Below are 16735 nucleotides of genomic sequence, written 5' to 3'. Positions count from 1 at the left end.
AAGTTTGAATTCGTTATGACCAAGGTACCACCGGGAGATAGTATGACACTACGATCGCTTTCTTACATGGGTAATAATGAATATGTTACCTGCCATCTGAGGTATTTGTAGTCTGTGTGTCCCACGTAGAGTGACTTGGTAGTGAATGCATATGGCTGCACTTCGGCGTCCACTCTTGTGATCTTGTTGATGAAACTAGACTTTCCCACATTCGGAAAACTAAACAACTTATAATACAGCAATCGCTCATCCAGAAACGCGCACAATTATAAGAACTTCGGTTTGTGATCTGTGTTTGAAGGAGACAGGGAAAAAATGCTTTCAAGGACGGAACTTACTCACCCACAGATGAGAATTGTTCTCGTGTTTGGATCAATTGATGGCAATCTGGACAAATGTTGTCTCACTAAAACAAAAAATATATTCGGCTCAAAATTCATGTCTAATATCTCATTCAGCATTAAACATCTCATTAAACATGGCTCCAGATCACAAATTCTTCAACTTGGATTCACGGCATCATTAAACCTTCATTTGCAATGACAATAAAAGCCAGCAATAAACAAACAGCAGGACGAACTAATCAAAATAACCATGATGCATTTTACCAGCAGAATTGTTTCTTTGTCACTCAATTTAGTTGTCAAAAATTCAATGAGGTAATAGGAAGGTTTAGGAAAATAAAAAACTGACGAGCGATGCCCTAGGGTGAACTGAACTTGTTCGTGGGACAATGGCGTAAGCTTTCTATAATTACTTACCGCAGTGCTATCCCGGGGGAGGGAGGACTCACATCCATTTTTCCGTTCCCACCTTGAGGGTCCGGATTACATCGGGAAACCTTGCGTCCGGACCGACTGATCAATGTAATTTCAGTAATTTATTTACTTTAGGAAAGAATTTAATACTCCAGGAAAGTTTTGAATCAAATTACACTGCAACAAACTTTGGAGAGGACAGACAACGAGATCTTGCGATCCACTACACGTCTGATCGTATAGTGCAACTGAATATAGTTTTAATAACAAAATATTTAGACTTTGATATGTTATGACATGGCATGACCTTGACTGACCTTGTTCGAGGTACTGGAGACTGGAGGCCTGTTTCCTGACGATGTTCACCATCCTGCCCAGTGCCGCCCTCTTCAACTGCTTGCATCTGTAGAGAGAGTCTCCGTACTTCATTAGTCGCACGTAGTCTCGACCCACACTGAAATTGCAAAGCCCCAAATAGAACATAGCCAACGGACAGTGTAAGTAAAAAAAAAGTAGAAAAAACAAGGAATCCGAAGAAAAAATATATCAACTTAACGCTCTTTGAATTCAAATATCTTCTAGAAAAAAAAAATATATATCACGACCTAAATAAGTGTCTTCAAGTAGACCATTGACGCTTAACAAACGGCGGGCATTTCTCGTGATAGCCACTCAATTGTGTGAGCCCAGTGACCTTTCTTTTATTTAATCTCCGTTTTTCTGTTGTGGTTGTATTGAAATTTTAAAAACATTTATTCAGCTTCTAACAACAGTCGGCAAATGACGTCAAAGAAAATTATCATGACCAGTGGCGTCCGCAGAAATTTTTCTAGGCGGTTTTTCAAAAAATTTTGCCGACCTTTTTTTTAGGGCGACCAATTTGGTTTTCGAAGCTCTCCGAAAATACTCTAAAGACCCTATTTTGTCAAAAATTTTCTCCGCCCTCAAATTTAGTTATATTGGCGCCAAAGGCGTTTTTAGAAATATTTTGACGTTGGCCAGCCAAAAATGGATATCGTAAAGTTATACCGAAGGGGGAACATTTTGGAAACATTTGGCAACCAGAATTGAGGTTTGGGCTGTCGACACAAACCCCCCCCCCTCGGCACGCTACTGATCATGGCCCGGGAGACGTCCAAAATTAAAACCTATGCGTATTTTTTAAGGAGATTACTGAACGAGTAAATGGAGCCTTACTTTGCAATGAGGTTTCTGGCCGTGCTGAGTTGTCCGAGTGCTAGTTTGTAATGGTCCTTGTCGTAGAGAATGTTGATCAAGTCTGAGTAAAACGGGTGGATGTCCTGAAACACACAAGTGAACACCAGGAATATAGCCACCCGACGATTGGAAAAAAGTAATGAGTGCAAGGAACCAGAAAAAAAAACAAAAAAATTGCGAACTTCAAAGGAAAAATATATGCCCTTAAGTCTCTTTGAATTTCACAAACAATTTATGTTTGACCTTTCTTCGATAAAACTTACACAATTACAGAAAACTGGATCATCATTTGGTAAACTTTTATTTTGTTGGGAAGCCTGATAATCAAATTCCAATTTCGAAATTAGATGTCGCTCAAGTTTTTCGTGACCTTTACACTTTTGCTGTTCAATAGTGGAGTTTGGCTTACTTTTAACAAGGCAATGAGCTGAACTAAGAAAGAAATCAAAAGAAATCTGAAAAAAGAAAAAAAACATCAAGACCGATATAAGATACTAATTACGTTCATTACTCTTAAAAAAGTTTAACTATTCAGAATGAACTTGATCAGCCACGGCATTTTAAAAAATCACTGGCTTTTAGAGCACTGATATTCGCACTGGTTAAAATGAATGCAACGAACTGATTTCCTAAAAAACTGTAGCACAAAACACTTAACTTATAGCACAATGTATAGCATAATCGCAAACATAATGTGTCAAAATTTGTATTGCCAACTTTGTTTCAATTTTTTTTTAATTTAGCTTCGGAATTTTTGTATGAGAAGAGATTCTCAGACTACATTTAAAAAACTTGTTATGAGAACCTGCTTCGTTTTTCATCGAATTAGTGAAAAAGTGCGATGAAAAAGTTCTTGCAACTGATATTGATTTATTGGCTGTTGAGATACCGAATTAATATTTTCTGGTTCATGCTCGAATCTTGACAGTTCGAGATAAGAAAACTCATGTATGACCACACGATGGTCACAATTTGAGCTTTTCACATGCTTATGACATATCACTGCTATATAATAGAAACGGACAACCCTTCGACAGGACTGATAGCCTTTCACAGATCCTACGCGAATCGCAGAAACCATAATTATTTTTACTAATCTAAAAGCTCAGATATGTTTGGCTTTAATCATCTCTCAAAAATGCTACACCATCCTCGCCATAAAATACAGTTAAGTAAAAAAAAATTGATAGTTAAGACCATATATAGTTGAGAAACGGCCAATTATTCAGCTCTTTACAGAGATCCGCTAATGCCCGCCTTGTTAAGAATTACATTCTTCTTGTTTACGTTATTTTTCTGGGCTGGCAAGGCTAACTTTGATTCACTCTGAAGCAACGAGCACGGATCATGATGAGCCTCGAACCACAGACCTTTTGATTGAGAAGCAGAGATTTAGACTCTTCACTACCACAGACAGTATAATTAGTTAACACCTAGAAATGAACTCACGTTTAGCTTCGGAAACTGGTCCAGCACCATAGTGATTCGATCGTGGAAGTTCTGTTGCGTGTACTTGATTTTGCGGTGGTAGAAGCCTCTGATCCTCGAGATCTTGAAATGACGATGCACTTCTGTGGGAGTCTTACGCTGTGTCTTCGACAATGTAAAATCCACAAAATCCTGAAACAGAAATCAATCATTGGATTTTCATCTCTGGACCACGCCAATTCATATTCAATTCTGGGAAAAGGAATTTTCATTGAACCTATTTAACATATAAAAAAAATAAATTAAAGTTAACATAGAGACACAGATTTAAAAAAACCATGCACAAAAAAAAAATTTCCAGCCGACCTCAATTTTGCACAGTAGATAAATTATTACACGGAAAAATTATTAACATTAATTAAGATTTAAATTGACCTTGGCCAACGGCACCACAGATATCTTCTTGAAATTGTACAAAGAAGCAGCCATGACTAAACTGAAAAAGGCAGAGAAATTAAGATTAAGATCTTGAAACAAGCATTATGTCGCTAGACAGCTGGTCTCTCTGACCTGCTGCGAACCAACATTCATCTGGCGCGCCCAAGTAAGTACGATTTACCAACTGGGATACACACCTTCATATGCAATCAAGATTCCACATTTTTGGCGCGAAATCCTTTCAATCTTTTGATGTGAAGCCTTTATAATAATTATAATAATATCTAGCTTTCAGCGTCCGCATCAAATTAACATCCCCCATTCTTAAGCGGTCTAGGATGATGATGCTAACTTAGCTCTCAGCAAGAATATTCAGTCAACCAGAAAAGAGTATTTTCTTACAAACATGCCATAAAAAGATATCAAAACTTTCCTATGTTGGAATCGCAATCAAACAATTCAAAAAAAATATATTCTTTCAAAATATAATTTATTAACAGATAAATATAACAATTTTATCTTCAAAATTGAAAGTTTAACTGATCACAAAGCAAACGCCAGCGCCGCCTAAAGCACCATTCATAAAAAATCTATTCGAGTGGACGAAATTAAACGCTCTGTCTAAACTTGTCTCCTTCTTTCGTCTCTTTTCGCTCATCACTTTTTCGATGTTATCCGCCAACTTTTGCGCTAACTGCTCACTTTTATCGGCCATCTGTGAAATCAATGATGAAGCTCTTTTCGACTTTCTTCGAGTGTTTTCCAATTGCAAAATATTATGCCAAACGACAAGTACAACAGCACCGCAGCCCAAAACTAGGGCGAAAGTTTGGGTGAATTTTCGCAACAAAAAGGTAGCTGAAAATCCAATCGAGGCACCAACTGAAACTTGAATAGCAGGATGGTGAGTCTGAAGTTGTTTCAATAATTTCTGAAGGCTGACCCAGGGGTCAAGAGGTCGCTTCTTCGGTGGTTTCTCGAAGGGAGATAAGACGTCCGAGAAAGTGGATTCGGCTTCCGCTAGTAGCTTTTGTGAGATTTCGTTTATTTTCTCATCAGATAACGGGCTGCTTGAACGATTATTAGAAAACATCACATCTGAAAAAACGGAGAAAACTTAGTAAAAAGTGCTTCAATATAGATCCATTGATCTATATTGAAACCCAGAAAAGCAGCCATATTTCTATTTAGGTATAATTCAATTCCAGAAAAGCAGTCATGTCTTATTTCTAATAAGGTATAATTGAACCGCAGAAAAAGCAGCCATATTTATATAATCACGTTATAAAATTAATTCTGAAAAGCGTATTTGTAAAACAAGGATGACCAGTTGCTGTAGCACAGAATGTTCCGACCATATTCATAAAAAACAAATGTTTATTTTTCGTCTCTTTTCTTCAAATTTGTGTCGGTTTTAGAGCGTGGCGTGATTTGAGAGTCTTCAAAGAAAAGAATGACAAACAAAATAAAAAAAATTTGAAATGAAAAAAAATTTGAATTTTCTGCTAAAAAAACTTATTTTCTTTTAGAAAACAATTTTGCCAAGGAAGCAAAATAAAATATTCATCCGAAACTAGTTTTCTTCACTAGTATCATTAAAAGTAAACTTTTATATAACGAACGTTATTCGATAGCTTTACTCGCTCGAAATTGAACAGAGAATCAAACATTTCAAACCAATTTTTCTCAACACTGGGATACTTTTTTGAATTTTTTTAAATATTTTGTTCGAATCATGACTGAAAGACTTTAACTTGGTATATCACTCGATCCATTTCGATGATTATTTTAAGCTGATTTTGCGTGGAAAAAAACTAAAACACACCCGAATACAAAGTTCCTCACCATTTTCAATGGTCGGAACAATCAATTAACATCCGTAAGCTCAACCAACAAAAATAATAATGTTTAGTGCACATCAGAACTTGTAAACCCATGATCTACAAATATCTATAATGATAGTCGATCAAACTCGTGTAGTTGTTCGTGAAGGGAAAACTTTTCCCCAAATATGTACATTTTCCCCATTTAAAAAAAACAACAAGTTGCAAAAAAAATCAATTCAAATACGGAGGCACATTTCACAAACAAGTAAAAACGGCAAGTAGCAACAAATACAAGAAAATACAGAATTAAGGCCTAAGAAAATGAAATTCAAAAAATACCGAAACTTTGACTTCCAGATCACTGGTCCCATAATTAACTACCGATCCATTGCCCCTTGACTTCACTACTCTTACACGAATATAGCTGATCAAATCTAGCGCAAAAATCCATACGAAATCTTGCTAACTTGCATTGCATGAAAGTGAATTGACCGTCGCTATTAGATGATTTTAAATGTTCATCTTAACTTATTAGCTGTTTTATTCTATATGAACGAAATTTCATCATTTTTTCTAGTGATTTTTAGCGGGCATTGATAAACTATTTGTATTGGCGCATGAGCAACTTTCGATAATTCAGCTATACTGGAACCAGTTCAAAACAAGTATTTATTATATCCAATTAGTTTCTTGATAATTACCTCTGTAAATTAATTAGAACTAACCAATCTTGATCCACGACTAAAACTTACAATAAATTGTAAGGCTGAAAACATTTATAGTTTCAGCCAGGGAAGAATAATTTTAACTTAACAAACAGTTGCTCTTTGATGATTCTAAACCTCGCAACAATATCAGTATATACTAGATCTATTGAGACCTGGAAATATAGGAGTAAGATTAGCATTGGTTTTAGACTAAGAAGTTGCACGAACCTATACGTCCGAAAATAAGATACGGACGGTGTACCTTATCCGAAATGGCTCTACGAGAAAGCCACCCCGGATTTCAACTCTGGCCTCCGCAACAACACCTGTGATAAATATTGTCAACCAGCAGTTGAAAAGTGTCAATAAAATCAAGCAAAACAAAATTGATTGAACAGATTTTTCATTTTTCAACTAACGGACTTCGGAGAAAAATTATACCAGGTTAAACCTCTTTGAATTTAAACTTTTTTTATGTTTGACTCTTTTCTCGAAAAAAAAACTAAGAAAACTGGATCAATGTAATTTTTGTTCTGCAAAAAACTCTGGAAAATAAATCAATTTCGAAACTAAATTAATTGCAATTTTTTTGCGCCGTTTCCCCATTTTCGTGATTTGAGAGCGTATTTGATTTCTTTCGGCAAATGAATTGGAGTTGAATTTGAAAACAATAATCAAAATTCAAACCACAAAAAAATCAAATTGGAGTGTGAACAACTTTTCTGCCTTTTTGAAGGAAAAAATCAAAGTAAAAGCCGACGTAAAAGAAAGATATTGAGTTATGTCCGAGTTGGTTAACTCATAGAGTAATTTCGGATAGGGTACACCGTCTGCTCGTCACGCTATCTTATTTTCGGCCGGATAGATTCGTGCAACTTCTTAGTCTAATACCGATCCTAATCTTACTCTTATACTATCTAGTCTCAGGTTGTTTAACTAGTCTCTGCTAGGCTCAATAGATCTAGGGTATACTGGTTTATTGCGGTTGCTGAAGTGCTCGGGAGAGTCCAACTAATTTCTAAGTTAAATTCAAATCTCTCTGGTGCTGAAATTACAAGTAACTTCGGCACTTACAAATAAGTGGGTTGTTAGTTAGATGGATCATGATTGGTTAATATTAAATACTTTACATTGGTAAAATATCTAAATTATCCAATCATAAAATGTAGTTTAGATCAGGTTCCACCCATCCGGGTTTTACAGAGTTTTTTAGAATAGTTCTTCTGCAATTCGAAGGATGGATGATGGACGTTGGTGTTTGGCGAACATCTTATTTCTTCTGTTTTCTTTTTGTTAAAGAAGTTCCAGGAAGCTGGAGTTAGAGACATAAGACGTTGAGTCGTCTAGTGACAACGACTAAGTCTTTGCAACAAACTCAAATCTGATTTCAGAATGGTTTGCTATGTCAGGTTTTTCTGTTCTGCGTGGAGAACTTTTTTGTGTCTGATTTAGTTTGGGAATGGCGTGGAGATTGTGCATGGAGGGGATGCCTGGTTACTCGGATCTGTACGTATACTTGAACATCGAGGTGGTCATTGGTCTAGTTCAATGAAGTCCTTTTCTGCGAAGTCAAGTCGTACTCTAAATCCTTTGAGTTGTGATTGTGAGTGGCATATCGATTGTGGTTGGCCATTCTCTCTCGAGCGTAGTGGGGTCGTTTTGTCTTTAGATGTTCGTCCTTGGTGTTGTATTCTGATCTATGTATTGCATAATGTAATTTACATTTTATAAAACATTTATTAGTTTAATATTTTTTAATTATGATTTTAGTTAGTTGTTTTCACAAAAGCTTTTTGTTTTAGTTCGGTTATTTTGAAGAGTTACTCACACTTGAGTAGCTCTTATTAAAAATAGTGGTGTGGTCACAAAGCGTGGATGTAGCGCGGTGGGTTAGGCCGGCTATAGAGCATGCTCAGGACGTCCTTCCTGGTGGGTTAGGCCAGGAGTGGGAGTATGATTTCATGCGGTTTTTGTGAGGGGTCCTGTTATGTGACAACGTTTTATGTTGGGTTTGTTGTGGTTTTTCTTATGTTTTGTTGGTTGTGTCCTTTTTTCAAAAATCAAATTGTTTGTGGTATGGGTTTGTCTTTCGACTTTTTTGTGTTTTATTATTTCTTTCTTAGACTTTATAATAGTCTTCAAAAGAATAAATTATCCAGTTTTAAACTGGGTTAATCCGGTTTGGGTACCGTTGGTTTCCTTTTCTTAGTCATGCTGTTATTCTATGATTTGTGGTATTTAGTAAGCTGCGTTGGTTAGTTTTGTTTAGTATATGATTCCTTTCCAACCGGGTTAAAGGAAAGTTTGAAACATGTTATTATATGTTAGATTTGTTGAGTGTGAAAACTTGAAACTGAAATTCATTATTTTAAACAATTCTTCGTGGGCGAGCTGTGCGAGTGTGGATAGAATTTCTGTGCGAATAAATGAGAATATCAAAAGGTTAGTACTGCAATTGCATTTTATTAATTTACTGCATAGAATTTGGAAATTTACTGCTAGTTATGGGGGAATTTTAAGTTACAAATTTTCATCATAATTAAATTTACTGCTTGTGGGGAAAATTTTAGAAATGAATTTACTGCATTGGTATTAAATTTATAAATTTATAAGTGTAAGAGATTAATAGAATTGTTGAAGTCTGTTTGATGAAATTTGCGATCTTTATTTGTTTTTTTGTGGTTTTTGTAGGTGATCGTCGGATGAAGGCTAAAAATCTAAGGAAAACATGGATAAAGTATGGTGAGTTTTTTTTAATATTTCAATTAGTTAGTTATATTCATTTAATTCATACTTACCTGTTAGTCGTCGGGGAAAAAACCGTGGGGGAAGATGTCATGAATTAGTTCTGAAGTTGTTAGTAGTTTAGCTAAGATGCGGATGATATTTTTAGTTTGAAGCAGTGGCCAAAGCAATTGAAGTGCCTTAATAGTGGTTAGTTCTTCAGTGCCAACTGCAAACTCATAAGGTGTGTTTTGGATTAGATTATATAATTTGTGATTGAATTTAGTGTTGTGGATGAATTCTAAAATTGGGATTTCTATAGGTTGTACAAACTCGTGCGGGAGAAGGAAGGGTCGGGATTCTTCGGCGTTGAAGGTCTTGGTGATGGGACAGAAGATGTACATTTGGGTTATGGGGTCATAATTACGAAGAATACCATGAAGGTTAGTATCTTTAATACAGTATGTGAAATTTAGGAAAAATGGTGAAGTGTATTTGGAATTAATGAATTGAAAACGATGGTGTGGTTGTCTAGAGGGTGTGTGTAGGTCAAAGTGATTTTGGATGAAGCGATAATAACTATATGTGTGGGTTTGTTTAGTGCGCAACATAATATCGTGTGAGCAGTGTAAATCTCTTTCGTGTGGTGCAAGGAAATGAAAGGTTAGAGAAAATATTTGGAAGCGTTCTTTGAAACTTTCGTATGCTTGTGTGTCTATTAGTGCTTCTGAAATAATGTTATCAAACTTTCGGTCGAAGATGTTTAGTGTAAATATATATGGTGTCTTGATGAAAAATTTCTCGGTAATTTGTGGATTAGCGAAGCGATCGTCGTCTAAGAATTGATCTTGGTTAGCTCTGATGATGTTGTGATCATAGTATTCGAGTGTATATTCGTTAGCTCTAGGTGCAGTGTGTGTTTTTAGTGATTTTTTATATCCAACGTAAGTAAATTGTCTAGCGGTTAGTGGTGTAGTGAGTCGATATAGCATGTCCGTATTTCGCTCTATATCGATGTGAGTGTTAGATAATGGTAAGCAAAGAGGGTTAGTAAAATGATAATATGAGGTCCAAGAGAGAGTGGGCATTAAAACGTATTCATCTACGAAGTTGCGTGTTTCGTTAGTGTCGTGGGAGGTGTTTAAGGTGTATTGTGGGAATGAGGGTAAGGTGATGGCTAAAAATTCTTTTGTGTTAGTATGCTTGGGGTGGTTGATGTATTCACGGGCTGTTCCTGGTTTTGCTGGGAAAGGATGGTTGGGGAACTTTCTTTTAAAAGTGCGGTAAGCTCTATTAGTGTTGAGTGAAGATTCAGTTGATGTGGATGATGGTGCTAATGATTCAGTATAATTTGAAGAGGGTGTAGGGGTAGGGGGGTTGGATGAATTTATTGTGGAGGAGATTTGGTTTATGGTTGGGGTATTAAGGTGGTAGGGTTGTTGTTGAAGGGTAATAAAATTATCTAGCTCTGGGGAGATTCGGGGGGTGTCTGGAGAATGAGATGATTGGTCAGAATGGTATGAGGAGTAGGTTGGGGTAACTTGGGAAGCATAAGAGGGTGTGGGAGTGATTGGGTCAGGGTTATTGGATAATATGGGTTGAAAAGGGGGTTGAGAAAAATTAGAAGAGTTATGAAAATTATTGGATGGGGATGGTTCTGAGTCGGCAAATTCATCGGGGGTTTCAATATTCGGGTTATTGAGTTGTGAGATGGAATATAAAACTGAGATGTGTGAATTAGTGTCGGAATTCATGCCTGATGTTACATTACTAGATGGAAAATCGGGTGGCGGAAAAGCAAAAAGTGGTATTATTGGGATTGGGGAGGTAAGATTGGTTGGGTGGGAATTTGATCGGTGTAGTGATCCAAGTTGGCGGCTCATCGTGGGCTAAAAAAATGATTATTTTGAGACTGAAAAGCGGTGGTATGGGGTTGTTCAATAATTTGTTCATAAGTATTATCATCTTGTGACTGGTGTGTCATTATATGTTGAATGGGACTTTGTGATGTGGTGAGTCGAAAATTTGGATTATGTGTGATGGCTAAGTTTCGAAAATTTCGTGGGACTAGGGATAGTGGATGGTTATTTGGTAGGGGTGGTAATTGTGGTGCCGTTGGCGTTATGTCTACATTGTTATGTTCTTCGTCGTATGTATTTTGTCGTGTTGTTATTTTTGTGTTATATTCTTTTATTTGTGCGTCTAAAAGAATTTTGTTTATAGATGTAGAAAAGATTCCAAAAAATCCTGCAAAGAGTATGCGTGCTACACTTGCTTGTCGATTGACCTGTGTGTGTATAGCACATGTGTTGTAGATTCCTTTTAAAAGTGAGAAAAGAAATCCAATAAAGTTAAACATTGCGTATAAAATAGTCAATTTTTCTAAGATGTAGTAGGGCCATCCTAGAAAATCGAGGATCTCATTTTTGAGTGTAACAAAGCTAAAAATGTTAATTGGTGATATATCTTGGGGACGGTATTTTTCACCGTTTAGATATATATAATCTTTAATGTCTTTAAAATATCCGCTATAGTCTTGCGTGTAGATATCGGCAAATCCTGCGGTTTCTGCAAGTTTGCGTAAATTTTGGTCTATTGATTGTCTTTGTATAGTGTCCATTTGTGTTAATAATTCTTGGAATTGTTGTGTTCTAATGTGATGTTGAATATCTGATTTTGAATAGATTCCTATTGATTGTAAGTCTATATTTGGGTTTCGAGCAATAGCGCGAATGCTTTCTGGTGAAAATTTTTTGAGTGATTGCATTAATGTGGGATATGGAGTGAGAAGATAATATTTATTTTCATCAGGGTTTAGTTGTACTACATTGTGGCTGTTTTCTGATCCACATGGGACTGCGGTATCCCAGAAATAGGTTCTTCGTGAAAGTGTATCCACGAAATGTACTTTATTCTTATAAAAGATAGGGATTCTTTTATAACATCGTTTATCTTCAAAAACGTATAGTGGTGATACTTTTTTAGTACAAGTATAAAACCATAAGATGTTTCCTTCATAGTCTAAAAAATTTGATCTATTTCCAGATAATAAGTATCCTGCATAGGGTATTTTTAATACTGCTAGTGCAAGTGATTGTAATATTTGTGTTCGTTCTAATTCGCATAGGTGGTGTAGTGTTTCTAATTCGGAGAGTGACATTTCTTGAAAAATTCGGCTAATTGTATAATCTAGTTTCATATCTAAATGAATATCATAGTGGATATTACCGAAATATGTAGTATTCATTAGTGATAATTCTTGTAAGCGTGTGCTTCTGGTGTCATGGGGTTTTAGATGTCCACCAGGTTGTCCGTTGCTTTTTTCAAAATTAACTGGTATATAGGATGTTCCTTCGTTTAGAGGATGACCTGTGGCATATGGGTCGATTTTTACTTTTCCAGTGGTCATGTCGAATCCTTTTTCGTATTCAACTAATATTTCAGAATATTGTGTTCTGTGAAGTGGATTCCTGTATTTACATGCAAGTTCTGTTTCTTGATATATTTGGAAACGTGTCAATTTATTTTCTATATTGTCTATGTTTCTAAAATTAGAACTTAGTTTTCGTGATGGATGGACTTGTTCATATGGAATTGATTGTATAAAATATTTTTCGTGAAATTTTATCATACGAGCGTGTATTTTTGCTACTTGAAATGTTGTACATGTATCTTCGGGGAACCAAACAATTGTTGCTTGTGTTCTCGTTGTAGGGTCGCAATAACCTTGATCATTTTTACAAGGTAATCGGATTCCTTGATAGATCATTGTATTATCTGATAAATCTCGTGTTAGTTGTATTTTTTCGAGTTGTATTTTCCAATCGAAAAACATTATTTCTTGGTATCCTTTATTTTTTTGTGTCTGCTTTGCAGTTTGATGGGTCATTTATACCAATGTGTGGTATCCAATGTTTATCGTGTAGGTCATAGGTTAATCGTCCGTGTGCGCCGTTATACGGGTATTTTTCGTCTAGTTTTATATGTCCTTGGTGTCTTTCAAGTTGTGATTGATGTACAGAGTCTGGAAAAACTTGAAAATTAACTAACTTTCTTTGGGAGTTTTTATTTTGTGTGATGTTTAGTCTAAGTAATTCATTTTTACAATCGTCGGGATTGAGATGTAAAAGACGTTCTATATTACTCTGATAGAATGATTCATGGTCAAGTCGGTTTTTGTTTCCGTTCGAGACTTGTGAACAATGTACTTTCTTTTCGGAAAATGTTGCTGTGAATTTATAACCTGTAACTGTTGTTGCTCGGGCTTTTGAATAGAGTGTTGCTATTACATCTGTGGTTTCTATAGCTTGTGGTTCTGTTTCACATTGTGATACTTGATTTATTGCATATTTATGTAGTGTTTTTTGTTCATTTTCTTCACAATCGTAATGTGTTACTAATAAATCTTGTGGTCCTGTACGAGGAGAAGGGTTTATATTTTGATTTGAGATTACTAGAAAAAGGAGTTGGAGAAAAATTAATAATTTTAGAATATACATGTGTATGATAATCCTGAGTACGGATTATAAAATGTAATGTAGCCAATTGTGTTTTTGGTATATCTGTCGTATTTGTATATTACTTCAGTAGTTATAAACGGTGGTGGTAGTGATTGAGCTGTTATGTTAGGTGGATTTAATGGGTAGGGATGTTGGGTAATATTATTTAACTTAACTGTGATTTCAAACTTTAATTGTAAACTGTTTTGTTGGAGTATTTGAATATTGTGATCACGGATATCGTTGTGAATATCTTGGCGATATTGTAATCTATTAAGTGCCCAGTTATGAAGGCGGTTACTTTCTTGATGTTGTCCAAATAGTGGTGGAGGTGCTGTAAATGTATTCCAATCTAGTCTTAAAGGAATATTTATTGATGATTGTTCTCGATATCTGGCGTCGAGATTATTTGGAAAATTTAAATTAAAGGGTGGTGGTGAAAACTGGCTTATTGATGGTGTTGATGGTAGTGATAATGTTTCTGGTAGTGATGAGGATGTTGTTGTATCCGTAGAAATATCTATGGGGTCATTGACTAAATTTGGTTCACCTTGTGTAAATGAATGTGTAGTCCAATATGGAAATCGTGATGTTTGGTTTGTGGGGTTGAAAGGATTTTCACGTATTTGCTCAGATGTTGATGTTGAACCTAAGTAATCTGATGGTAGGCTTGAGGTGCTACGTTGTGAAAGAAGCGTAGGGGTTTCTGGTAATATACCAATGGGGTTTTCTGGAGTGTTTTGTGATGGGGATTGAGGTATATCAAAATGAACTCGGGGAGTTTGAAAATTTCTGTTTCGTCGAGGATGTATAATTTGTCTATTTATTTCGACTGTATTTTGGTTTTGACTAGAATTTCTTATTCTATTTAGTTCTTGTGGTAGTGTTGGGTATAGGTTATATGTTGGTTCGCTTAAAGGTGCTTGTCGTTGAACTGGTTCTAGTGGTTCTGATAAACGAGCATGTCGCTCTTCAAAAGTGTATGGATTGTCTTGAAAAGAAATTCGTGTAGATGTTTGAGGATTTTGAGTAGTTGAAGGTGGTGTTTGGTTATCTTGGGATGATGTCGGTGAAGACTGATTCTGTGACTGTTGGGTAGCAATTTTTGATGGATTTTTGAATTGTTACTTTAGTGGGAAGGTTTATGTTTATTATAGTATTCTTCCAAAAAAAGAATTAGAAGGATTGTTGCTAGGGCAAATGTGAAGATTGCTTTCTTTATACATTTACATATTGTCAAAATGAGGGATGATAAAAATGTTATGAAAATTACAAACAATAAAAAAATATCGGTTCTACTGAAAATTGTTCGTATCATTTAGACAAGTTATATGACTCGTACCTGTGGATGTAATCAAGGGTTTTGGAAAGTTGGAGGAATAGTTCGAGTATAGTGTAGAAAATTAAAAAAATGTTACAAAAAATGATTAGGATTATTAGAAAAGATTCAAGTATATCAAAAAGAAATATTATAAAGGTTTCAAGTATTGTAAAAAAATGTTTAAGATTTATGAGTATTTGAGTAACTGATTGAGAGAAGAGCATTTAAGAAATGATCTCTTGGTCGAATATTTTTTGCTGTTTGAGGCGATTTTCTAGTGTGGTCGGATTATTTATTAGTTTTTTGACAAGTGGGTTGAGTTTTGTAAAAAATTGTTGGGGGCAATTTTCATGGTGACTGGGAGGTCGTCTTTTTCTTTATTTTTGTTTGTCAAATGATCCGGGGTATGGTGAGATTTTTATACTTTAGGCTAATTAAAATGTTCATTTTGTTACTTTAGGCTAAGTTAACAAATTTGCTTTGGGGGTATTCGTGGTCTGAGTTGGGGAAATATTGTTGATCTTTGGGTTATTAGATAAGGGAGGGGTACGGTATTATGGTGATATTTATTTTAGTTGTCAAGTTGGAGTGGTTTGCTTATTTTTGACCTGGAGGTCGTAAAGTTATAGTTATAGATGTGCCTGGAGTTCTATATGATTCGTCTAATTGGTCTTAGTTTGAGTTAGAGAAAGTGACGGATTGGATGAATCCTATTGGTTTATTTTGAACTAGAATTATTACGTACTTGTCAGCATGTTATTTTGAAAAATGTAAATGAAAAATGTTTTGAAGGTTTCAAGATAGTGAAGTATAATGTTAAAATTACTTTTGAAATTCCACTTTCTTTAAAATTTTAGATTGGGGGATGAATATTTTATAGTTTTTACGTGGTTGATTTCGGAGTCTTGTTGTTTTTCTATTTTCTGATTTGTCGATTTGTTCTTGGGGTATTATTTGTTCGGTCATTTTTCTATTTTTTCTTTGTTTTGGAGATTCTTTATGGTTTGGTGTATTGTTTTTGGTGGCGGTTGGTTTTGTGTTTTGATTTTCGGTGGGGTTATCATTTTGTTCTGTGTTTTTCAGATGTGGTTCATTTTGAATGATTTTTAATCCTGTGAAAGAATATAATTGAGTTAATTCGCGGAGTGCGTATTCTTTTGGGTAATAAGGTAATAGGTTGTTTCGATGTTGAACGATTTCTTTTTTGTTTGAGTCGGTAATTTTATATGTGACATCAGTGGGTTTTGCAATTATTTGGTATGGTCCTTTTCGAAGGGGTTGTAATTTTTTAGAAATTCCTTTTTGAGTATTAAAATTAGGTATTAAAACAAATGTTCCAATTTTTAATTCGGAGGCTGGTGTAAAACGTGAATTGATTTGTTCATTAATGTTTTGTCTTTGTAATAACTTTTTTGTTATTTTTTGATAAATTTCATTGTGTTTTTTATCTCTATTTAGAATCCATTCGGTGTGTGTACCGGAGGCTAGTTTAAGAATTTGTGGGTGATGAAAATGATCTTCATCGTGTGTATGTAAAGGTAGGTTATAACAAATTGAGTCTTTATTTGGTTGACAATAACCTTGTGCGTTTTTATGAGAATTTGCTGTAAACATTATTGGTTTGCGTGGCTTTTGGTTAAAAACCATTTCGTATGGTGACATTCCTAAAGTTGTCGTAATTTGTGAATTATACGCTAAGGGAAATAATTTTACATCTGCTGACCATTCGGTATATTTTGTATCATTTCCGTTGATGATACATCTAAGATATTCTTGTAATGAACGGTTCATACCTTCGACTAAGCCGTTTGTCCAA

General features: G+C 35.3%; 1 protein-coding gene across 3 annotated transcripts in view; it reads right to left on the bottom strand.

Moving 5' to 3' along the window:
• The window catches only part of LOC134851621 (GTP-binding protein 4-like), a 501193-nt gene that overhangs the window by 260847 nt on the left and 223611 nt on the right, over nucleotides 1-16735 (bottom strand). Inside the window, exons 2-7 of one of the 3 annotated variants that reach the window (XM_063867778.1) lie at nucleotides 3840-3902; nucleotides 3426-3596; nucleotides 1956-2059; nucleotides 1076-1212; nucleotides 343-406; nucleotides 90-219 (exon numbers count right to left, since the gene is read on the bottom strand). The exons of the other annotated variants lie outside the window; for them this stretch is intronic. Coding sequence (XP_063723848.1) covers nucleotides 90-219; nucleotides 343-406; nucleotides 1076-1212; nucleotides 1956-2059; nucleotides 3426-3596; nucleotides 3840-3893 — 660 coding nt within the window. The 5' untranslated portion in view covers nucleotides 3894-3902. The remainder of the gene's footprint in view (nucleotides 1-89; nucleotides 220-342; nucleotides 407-1075; nucleotides 1213-1955; nucleotides 2060-3425; nucleotides 3597-3839; nucleotides 3903-16735) is intronic. 3 annotated transcript variants of the gene reach the window in all.

Source organism: Symsagittifera roscoffensis, chromosome 7 (genome assembly GCF_963678635.1).
Source record: "Symsagittifera roscoffensis chromosome 7, txSymRosc1.1, whole genome shotgun sequence".
Lineage (NCBI taxonomy): Eukaryota > Metazoa > Xenacoelomorpha > Acoela > Convolutidae > Symsagittifera > Symsagittifera roscoffensis.
This window is presented reverse-complemented; position numbering and strand designations above follow the sequence as displayed.